Source organism: Prorops nasuta, unplaced genomic scaffold (assembly GCF_024137725.1).
Source record: "Prorops nasuta isolate Cenicafe-Biocafe unplaced genomic scaffold, Cenicafe_Pnas_1.2 PNAS00010, whole genome shotgun sequence".
Classification (NCBI taxonomy): Eukaryota; Metazoa; Arthropoda; class Insecta; order Hymenoptera; family Bethylidae; genus Prorops; species Prorops nasuta.
The window spans coordinates 4,297,913-4,308,601 of record NW_027116807.1 but is presented as its reverse complement, the minus strand read 5'-3'; the positions used below and the strand labels follow the sequence as shown (position 1 = coordinate 4,308,601).

General features: G+C 45.0%; 2 protein-coding genes across 8 annotated transcripts in view; one reads left to right on the top strand and one right to left on the bottom strand.

The window, feature by feature from the left end:
• The first annotated feature begins 1,087 nt into the window (after positions 1-1,087).
• LOC136776709 (zinc finger protein Elbow-like) lies at positions 1,088-3,958 on the top strand. The gene is made up of 2 exons (XM_066732465.1): positions 1,088-1,514; positions 2,002-3,958. Exons 1-2 carry the CDS (start codon positions 1,416-1,418, stop codon positions 3,310-3,312), a joined length of 1,410 nt encoding a protein of 469 aa, XP_066588562.1. The 5' UTR covers positions 1,088-1,415; the 3' UTR covers positions 3,313-3,958.
• A 3,641-nt stretch (positions 3,959-7,599) lies between these two features.
• Positions 7,600-10,689, bottom strand: part of Tomosyn (syntaxin-binding protein tomosyn) — a 30,777-nt gene continuing 27,687 nt past the window's right edge. For all 7 annotated transcript variants that reach the window (XM_066732904.1, XM_066732905.1, XM_066732908.1 and 4 more), the window contains one exon: positions 7,600-10,687. In XM_066732904.1, the coding sequence (XP_066589001.1) occupies positions 10,425-10,687 (263 nt within the window). In that variant the 3' untranslated portion in view covers positions 7,600-10,424. The remainder of the gene's footprint in view (positions 10,688-10,689) is intronic.

The following is a 10,689-nucleotide window of genomic DNA, read 5'->3' as shown; positions in this document are numbered from 1 at the left end:
CACATGTATAAGGGGAGAAGACACACCGATAATTATACAGCGCTCTCGTCTCTCGTCAAAGCGTATCCTCTAACTAGCGCTAATAACGCCGCTAATGCGCTTCCGAGGAAACTCTTCGTATATACTGCTTTATTATAGCAATAGCGGCCGCGCCATTGGCCGGATAAACGGACGGGGCGCGCACAGAAACATTAAGATCCGCTCGTTCCAAAACTAAATACAACTCTCCCTCTTCTACCCACCTCCCCCCCCCCCCCTCCCCACCATCCTAACGCTAATAATTAGCACTTGCCATCAAATCGTCTCGCCCCGTGCGCAACCTTCCTCGCTCCTTCGTTGAATCACCCAGTGACACGATCTACGTTCACGACGATGAAGAGAGTGCGTTATCCACCGAGTCGCTGAAATTCACGAAGAATTTCGTAAAACTCCGCTCCTCAGGTAGTCCCTGGGTCTAGGTGCTGGTCTACGAGACGAACCCAATGCGATTGTTTGTTTTCTCAGAGCCGCGCGCGGCAAGATCAAAGCGACCGTGTCAGGAATGAGGCTGTAAAGCGTCATTATTTTTTGTAGTCGCCATAAAGCTGTAAACACGGCATTCTCTGGCCCGAGAGACGGTCGAGTTGAGTTACAGCGAGCTTATAACTTATATACTACTTAATTAGCAGTGTTTGCGATTCGCAGTCGATTTAACGATCGGTAGCGGAGAGTTGCTGTTTCTCGATGGGAATCCAGTGTGTGTGTGTGCATAGGAATGGGTTGGTATATAAGTGGGCGAGCGTCGTTAGCGTCACTCTCGTCAATCCGTCATCGGCTAGGAAATGGAACGAGGTGCTGGTGCTGCTGCTGGAATACGCGGGGTTATCGGAGGGGTTTGCGCGCATCATTCCCGTATATCCGTGTCCGTCGTGTGACGCACACACACACACTAGCATGTATACACAGGGTGGTGTGGTTCGATGCTGACCTGGGGGGGGGGGGGGGGGATGCTTCCCGGGCTTCGAAGGTTCCCTCGTCGCTTCAGGAACGGGGAGTGGGGGAAGAGAGCCGAGTCGAGCCGAGAGCGAGAAGGGGAAATCTCGGAGAAGCACGAAAGCGCGATTCAGTTTCAGAATTCAGTCGTGACTCGAGCTTTGTCACGTGCGCGTGTGAATTTACCCGATATATACGTCCTTCCTACCGAGAGCCGTGCACACGCTTCCGGTTGGACGTTCCGAACACACCGAGACTCGCGAGCGAGCCTCCCCGTGACATGAGGATTTTACGCGCGTGCATCTCCGTGGATGTCGAGGCTCGTCGTCCAAGTGCAGAGCAACTCCTGGATTTCGCTCGGGTGATTCCGGACAACTCGAGCTAATCGAGATTCGCGAGGATGATCCTTCGATCGCTGTGCTGATACGCGCGGTGATAAACACATGACAAACAGCTTCTGGAGGATCAACGACTTCAAGATGCTAACGTCCAGTGCTAATCAGTACCTCCGTCCGGAATATCTCACGCCTTTGCCAACGACGGTAAGTCCAGAGAAATTCCTCGCTCTCTCGCGCATCTTTATTAATAGTGTATATATAGAGCCGCGGTAATGGAGAACCGACGTTGGACCGCGGCGTATAGACGCCATTCGCTCTCTCGCACTTTGACTCCCGTTAATCTATTTTCAAAACAGCAACGGAAAGTGCTGGCAGGCAAACTCTCCGCGTCTGCGGGCTCTGATTTATGTCCGGCATAAATCATACACACAATTCCGTAATACAAGACTGATATCTGTACGCACCTTGTACGTAGCGCTCGCAGGCCCGTGTTTACATCCTTGAGAATGCACGTCGAGCGAAACTTTGACTTTCTCCGTCGTATTTACGGTGGAGGCACGTAACTGCCATGCGTGCCTGTGCGTAGAGTCTTCCGAACAATTTCGCCAATGTTCGAAGCAACAAGTATAATTTACTATATATATATGTCTATATACGTGGCATAGCTTGATCCTTGGGATTTGATTTTCAGTTGGACGCGAAGAAGAGCCCACTGGCACTGCTGGCTCAAACCTGCAGTCAGATAGGAGCGGATCCTCCGTCGAGCAAGAGTTCCTCGCTCTTGTCGGGCGAGAAGAGCTCCAAGTCCTCGAAAGCCTCGTCGGTGGATCATCCCCGGGAGAAGTCGTCCCCGAGCGGATCAAGTACATCGACGTCGGTGGAGTCTGGCAAGAGCAGCAGCAGCTTCAAGCCCTACGAGTCGTGTTTATCGAGCGCCAGCGGAGAGAAGTCTACCAATGCCGAGGACGAGCGATCCACGCCGAAGACAGCCTCGACTTCCGGTAAACGCTCCTCCAGCTGGAGAACATCCGGTTCGCTCGCCGCGGCAAGGACGAGTCCCTCCTCCTCCTTGATGGAGAACGACCTGGAGGTGGACGGAAGTCCAAGGACGTCACCGGTGAACGGCAACGTCTACATGCCTTATGCCCATCAAATGGGAGGGGACGCGACGTTGAGTGTGACGTCAGCCAGTGTCGCGGCGGGCACGACGACCGAGTCCCTCCTGCATCAGGCCGATCACTCGAAGAGCGGGAGTCTGGCCTATCTGGGCTACGGTGTGGGAGGACGGCTGAAAGGAGCCGGCGCGGCCATGACGGATTGCAGGGAGCCTTATTGCACCAGTTGCCCGATGAACGCAACGAGCCACGCATTGAGCTGTCCCGCCGGTTGTCTTCACTGCGAGCAGAAGCCCGTTACGACGGGTGCGACGGCGGTCAGCAGCACCGGATACGCGGCAGCCGCCGCTTACGCCCAAGCCCACGCGCAATTGGCCGCACTCGCTGCAGCCTCGCAATTGCCTTACGTTTGCAACTGGATCGCCGCGGACACGGCTTATTGCGGCAAGAGATTCGCCAGTTCGGAGGAGCTGCTGCAGCACCTCAGGAGCCACGCCAGTGGATCCGGTGGGACCACGGGCCCGGTGGGGGTGGGAGCCAGCGGCAGCACGGGGGCCGCAGCCGCGGCCGCTGCGGCCGCGGCGCTCTCGCTGTCGCTCCTCTCGGCCGCCCCACTTCCGCTACCACCGAGTCATCCCCTCTTCCCCAGGAGTTACCTGACGCCGCCGCTCAGTCCTCTGCCGACCGCTCGCTACCATCCCTACGGAAAGGGACTGACTCCCCCCCTCTTGCAGCCGGCCCCGTCGCCCAACGTCTCCCTCGGCTCCACTCTGGGCCTGCCCCTCCCCCCTCCTCCACCCCACCCCCATCCTCATCCTCATTACTACTCGCAATATCCCTTTTACGGAGGACCGCGCCTCGGTGCCACTTCCGGTATGCATCCGTAAACTCCGCTCGACAATGACGAGTGAGAGAGAGAGAGAGAGAGAGAGAGAGAGAGAGAGAGAGGCAGATCGTTGATGATTGACTGTGATTCTCATATTATACGAGGCAGTGTAATTCTACTGGTGTATACTATTTATTCTAAGATACAGTGTGTGCTAACTCCTCGTCCGTCTACTTCTCTCCTAAACTACCGTACTGTCCTCTTAACAGTAATTTCCTTTTCAACCAAAGTGTGTTTTTGCGACCGTTCCAGTCGCGCACAGTACAAAGAATTTGCGTCTGCGCATTATTACCGAACAGCACGGGTATATTATCGTCGTTTTAACACTTTACCGATCTTCCTGCGCTATTATTATTATAATTATTCTATAGTTAATAGTCATGACGACGATATTTTATTGTATCGATAGACGGACGTTCGGTAGAGCGTTAAAATATTCTCTGTACATATATTTTTATCACTATCTCCGATTTCATCGATCGACTCTTTTATTCTGTAAAAGAAAAGAGAAAGCATCAAGCGTAAAAGGTATACATTATTCGAACATTTGTTTTCTCATTGATAGTTTGATTGTTTATCGTTGTTATGATAGAGACGACTCTGCGTCGTTGCTTAAAAATTCGATTGAAATACAAGATTTTTCTTACTATGAATATATTGCGTCATATACCATATTTCCCCCTCCCCCTTGCGAATATCCCCCGTGTTACTTTTTCCAATTTCGCACGGTGTATCGCGAACAAGCGTAAATTATCCTCTCGCGTGTACGAAGCTTGTGGAAACTTTAATTCGTCCCAAAGTGTGATCTCGGTAACGATATAAAGCATATCAATTTTTCACCCAACAACATCGAGGATCCGCAAATGGTGAGAATTTTGCGAAATAGGTCGCGAGCAAGAAATTCCAATCTCCCTTCGCGATTAACGAAGATGAGTGAATTTTAGTGTCGACACCGCACTCTTGGGTGAATTATATCCAGTATAAATAGTCGATTATTCGAGCGTGTCACACACCGGTTTAAATGCAGGAGAGGCATCGATAATGAGCGAACGTGGTAACGAAGGGTCACCAGCGGCTAATCAGCATAATACCGAGGGATAATTCGACACGGCCATCATTTTGCACGGGACTGAAACGTTCGGTGCGATGAATAAAGCAATAACGTTTTCGAGGTCGAAGGCGGGGTGAGATTGCGATTGCGGTTTTGCGGTATGCGTGCAACGCCGCTGTCGCTGCAAGAAAAAGCGGAAGCAGATGCTTGAGAAGCTGAAAAGCATCAGCGGCCACGTCGTCAACGTCACCGATGCCGTTGATCTCCCGCTTGCCCTTTCACTGATTTATAACCAAACGACGCGTCGTCGTTTTCATCCACTTGACCTATTCGCCTCGTTAGACAGGATAATGCATACATGACTCTCCAACGTCACTCCCCCCTCCCTTTACCCGGTCTCCATCCCCCTCACGTATCTCATGCCGAATTACTTATTCGTAACGAGTCGTCGGGCTGAAAAAGTATAGCTGAGAGACCAACGGCAAATTAAAATATTCCTTATTGATGGGTCGCTCCGGTACGGGAGACACTGAAAACTGGCGTAAAGTACGCTCGGTTGACACGTTTATTAATCTTATTCTCAACGGGGGGAGAGAAGAGACCCTCTTGTACAGTGCTTGGAGCGACATCTGTTTTCAGTGTAGGTAATTACGGGACCCGAGCATCCACGTCGTCCGGGTTATCGATCCTCGATACGGAGGAGTGGCGAACCTTTTTTCTTCTTCCCTCCCAACGTTACGATTTTACGTAACGGAGATCGAGTATCGTTTTAGAAAACTCTGTAAATTATCGTCGTAGAAATAGTCTTCGATCCGAGCGAATCTCTCCGTTCGGGACGAAAAAATGTTTGGGAAGAGCGTGGAGTTTGCAGATTGCGAGGAGGATGAGGGGGGGGGGGGGTCGGAGTGAGAGATGGAAGGAAGGATCGAGGAAAAAGAAGGTGGTAAGGGGTCATCGTTAAACTCCATCGGTGAGATTGCAAGGCAGCAGCACAGACATTGAAAAGCTGGTGCCTGGTGGCGGAGCGCGGACCGCGGAGAAGACAAACGATGCGTCAGCGGACTCCAAGTAGAAGAGATTAGTCTCGGAATGATGAACGGCCGACGAAAAAGCACGCGGGAGGGAGATGCTCGGGATGCTCTCAAAGTGTACATTAGGAAATGGGCCAGTGCGGCAGCAGCCGCCGAGTCCCCCCTCCCATCTATACATATATATATATATATATACACCGCGCTCAGAGCAACCTAACCGGCAGCTTTCTCGCAATTAGTCAAAAGTTCTTCTCCAGCGCCCACGGCTTTTCCACCTTATTTACGGAATCCCAGCGATTCGTAATTTAAGAAAGAAAGAGATTAAGCGCCGAAGGGACAGTCGGACGGACGGACGCGCGCGCCGAACACAGTCCTCGGGGAAAATTGCTTCGGCGAGAATTATCGGCCATAAATTACTCTTATCGAGCAGTCAATAACCTCGACGCAGCACCGGCCTTATATTCCTGAGAATGCGATCGTGGAGCCGAGGTGATCCTGCAACAAGCATAAAACTTAGGCTTCGATATTGGGCCAAGCGAATAGCCGCTCTTAAATTTACATTTTATTGCACGAGCCAAGATAGATTGCCACGGCAACGCCAGCATCACCGGATATCCTCCGCCTAATCGGATACACGTTGCTTTAACGCCTCTCGAGTAGTCTCTCGCGAATTTAAAGCAGCGAAGAACCACTTTACTTCCAATCAGCAGTTACCAGTGTCGATCTACGTATATACAGGGTACATTATTGATGAAGAGGCATTGCGAGAAGGTCGCGTGGTCGTGCAACGGAGGAAAATTGCACCGAGACGGGTGAGAAACGAGCCGTGGAAAATGTTGAAGGGCCTCTGCATGGTTCGGAGGAAGCGGTAGTCGTGGCCTCCACGAGACAGTACCCCCCGTCCGGAAGGGTCCGTTGTCAGTTTGATCAGCGTCTTTGATAGCTGCCTGGAACTAACCGTTAATGTCTTCCTGTAAATTGATTTTTTCCCCCTTTCTATTCCTTCCACTCGTAGGCGAGCCGCGAGTATCTGTACCCGACGGCAATGTCTGCTCTACCGGCAAATTCTCATTATTTTTCAATTCAGAATGAAAAGTGCTCATCCCTCCCAAAGGTATGAAAGCGAAGGAGCGTGGTGCGATGTATAGTGCCCCCTTCCACACACACACACACACTACTTGCTCCATTTGAAAATTAATTTTAATTAAATACGTCGAGCACGTCAATAGCACTGATAGCACTCTTCGTGCGATACCAATCTGGTGATCGTACGCTCTATATAGAGGTATATATATATAAATACGTTTCGTGTGTCATGGAGAAAAGAATATAACAACTGTTTTTTTTTTTTTTTTTTTTTTTTTTTTTTTTCATTCGGTTCAAACTCATTTATTAATTGAAGCCAAGATACAGCCTGCGTCGTCCGAGAGACACTTTGACAATATTGGCTATTATCTAGACTTTGCGATTCGGAAATGAACAATCAATGCCAGATCTTTACATTTACGTAGTTTTACTTAAAGACAGTAGAAAGAAAATTAAACCATAAATTGACTCGTTGCACCTACAAATGCGCATACAAATGTGTATACATATTTATATACATATATACGTATACATATATATCATATAAAATATGTACATCACCTGCATACAGGGTGTTCCAAGGCGACACCGATAATTTGAAAATAGCTACAGCATGGAGCACGAGGAAACACAATTCAATGGGAATTCCCCATCCAACTACGCTTCTCGGTTGGATCATTTCTATCCGCGCTACGTAATTATTCTCTCGAATTGATGCGCTTTTCTCGAGAATATCCTGCATTTGCATGTATGATATATATCTAGGATCTTTGATTTTAACAAGTGCTTGTATGCCTATGCGTATAAGGAAAAGAAACTGAGCGTAATGTTTGTCAAACGCAAAGAATTTCGTTGACAAAATTGCGAGAAAAAAGTGAGCTTAGAAACAGTAATGAATTTTCCTTTAACGGGAATGTCTTCATTGAGAGCTTGTCTTATACAAGTTATTACGTAGAAACTATAGTATAGCGATAACAATAAAGTATATTACAGGATAGTAGAAAATTATGATATTCATGTAAATTAAAACGCCACTTTTTTTGTAATTCAAATAGGTAGCGAGCAATGACAAGCGTTTTCACATTAGTAAAGAAAATATGTGGTTCTTCTATTTAGTGAGTTTTCCCTTTTTTTTTTTTATATATATTCAACAGTCTAAGTCTGCAGATATTTGGGTGACCAAAGTTCTGTACTTATTTCGTTATTTATCTTTTTTTTTTATTTGTTTGTTAAAATTCATCAGAACAATAGTTCAGTTGCGTATGGTGCGACAATGCCATCCAACTACCAGTATAAACTATAACGGTTATTAGAAGAAGGATCGTTGCTAACTACTATAGTATAGTTGAAAAACTAAGCTTCCGATTGGAGCTCGTAAAACCTGTTACGTCGTACAAGTATCGGATGACATTATTAAGTACTCGAATCCTTTAAAAAGTACATCGTTTCCATTCGCCCTTTTCTTCCTTTTATTATTATTACAGCGAGATATTATAATAAGAATCTTTATTTCACCATCCACACCCTCGCCTGGTTAAAACGTCCGTAGACGCAAGCTACTTCCATCGTTTAAAATGTGCATTTCTGATATATAATTATATATATGTATATACATATATAATGTTATATCCATTTAAATTTCTAATCACCTCCATTTAATCATTTATATATTAAATTTTCATATTTATATCACACTTTAAACAATCTATTTGTTAAAACAATTTAGTAAAGATGTAAGTAACTCTCCATTTCGCATTAGTATAAAATATTGTGAAATATCTCCCTGTATGATAATCATCGCCGCTATTACACGCAAGTATATCAGAGACAATGCTGTTTACTGGAAACGTAATCGACGTGAAAATTAGTGAAAACTCATCGTTTGACTTTAGACAACTCTTTAATAATATTTCTCTCTCCTTCGAAGCAAGAGAGCTTCGTACGGTGACAATTAAAGTTCTCTGCAAGCTGTTGTAACGATAAAATAATATTTCAATGCACGCGCGCGTAACATAATTATATTTATAGTTGAACGATACAAGTTGTAGGTACAGCTTTCAAGAATCGAGAGGCGTAACTGTCCGTGTGTACTTGGAAAAAAGACTTGCATTATTTCTTTCCTCCTAAAACTCTTAATTATTTATCACCATCAGCCGCTCTGACTAATACGAAGTCCTTTGGTAGCTGCATCAGCATCTTCATTCTCACTTAAGATCTATCAGAAGACTAATCTTATGCATAATGTATTGAAGGATTCGATAGTGAAAAGTATTTAACCTATTATAAATAAAACGTTACTCACTAACTAAATAGTACTAAATTCTTGCATATTAACTGTAACCTTTTTTTTTTTTGTTAACATATTAAAATCTCAGTGTCATATGCTTTCTCATAGTCTACAAGTCTCGAACGGAGAAACGAGCTTGCAAGATTTGTACTAATAATTGATAGTGAAAACATCCCGTGGTAGAAGTATTCGCGGGACAAGTTCCATTATTTTTCATTTGCTTATAATAGTATATTCATATGTATATAATATAGGTGTATGTATGGTTTTTGTATATATGTATGCATGTACGCACGTATTGTCAAAGAAAGAGAAAAAAATTATACCACACAAAGTCGAACCTCTACGCGAAGAATGTATACTTTATGTAACTTTCTGCAGGACGCATCATAATATAATCATACGAGTGATTAGTACCATTAACATCGACTATACAGTTATTGCTATGGAAGCTTTACGACAAATCAGAGCTACGACAAATTCAATTAAACTTTCGTTATTGATGCAGCACGCCTGCCCCATAATTCATGCATTTGTGCGAGTAGATGTAGATCGACTGCGTACTTATGGCTCATATTGTCTTTAATAAGGTTAAAACTATAGTGGTTTATTGCACGTCAAAAACTCGCATGCATAAAAGATTCATTCAATTGAATCCATCGTTACCGCTGATACAACGTAACTTACAACATATTATTATTTTTATTATTATATAAACAATTTTTAGAACGCATAATTATTCCTACTGTATATGTGTATATATGTATGTGTATATGTCTATCATTTTTATATATACATAGCTCTCGTCTAGCGGTAATTACAATTTTAACAACTAGACACCCCTGTCCCTATCTTCCTCTCTCCTTCCTCTCCCTCTCTCTCTCTCTCTCCCCGCTCTGCCTCCCCACCAAGACAAATTTTATCTAGCGTGAATAAAATATATATTTCACAGCATTCAATCCCTGTCTCAAATATGCATTTCTTTCAATTGATTACTACATTTATTGTCAATGCATTCGGAATAATATCTCTGCGTAGTTTTATCATTTTCTTCCCCACATTAACATTTGCTTCGAAAGCAATCAACTTAACGAGAACGCAAAGGGACTGACCCAGGTGGATGTTGGAAATGCGAGAAATCATACTTCGCAGGACGTCCGAATGAATCAACGAGTGCCATCGATAAAAATGAGATTATATATAGTATAATTGCACGTATTGACTCGCATATATATCATTTAACTTAAATGTAGTATGTATAGTAATGTGCATTAACTGTTTCTCCATCGTAACCGCTTTATCGATTCCATCTTAAATATATTATTCTTATCGTATATTAGAGATTATAGGTACATATTTGAGAGGTCACGCTTATTAATTTTCAAATATATTATTTTCATTTTTTTTTCTTTTGTTAATCCTAATCGAAAAAATGTGCGCATCGTGAAGATATCATCCTTTCGCAAAGGTCAGATTTTTGCTCGTATGTTTCTAGAAGATTCTCAAATATATTTCCATCCTTGCCGAAGAGATAGACAGTGTTCTTACGTAGGATTTACATATCGCGACAAGATCCTGGCTGATTATTGCACGACTCTTGCTAAATGGTGACACGTATAGCCAGCATAGCATCTCAAAAAGTATGGCGATTAACGTTCTCACAGCTGGTACCATTTTTTGTCCTTGTACTTGAGCATCAAGCCATGTGCAGACGTAGAGAAGTTTTCAGCTTCCGACATCATGCGGCCCGTTCGCTCCTCCAATTGGGATAATTTATCACCACGCTCCATTACCATCTGATGTGCTACAGCCACGTCGCCTGTGGCTGTACTAACGCGTTCACGCAGACTCTCGGTCGCTGCGTTTGGTCCTGGTATATGTTTGGCTATGGTCCTCGAAGCTCTACCACTCGACTCTCCGACT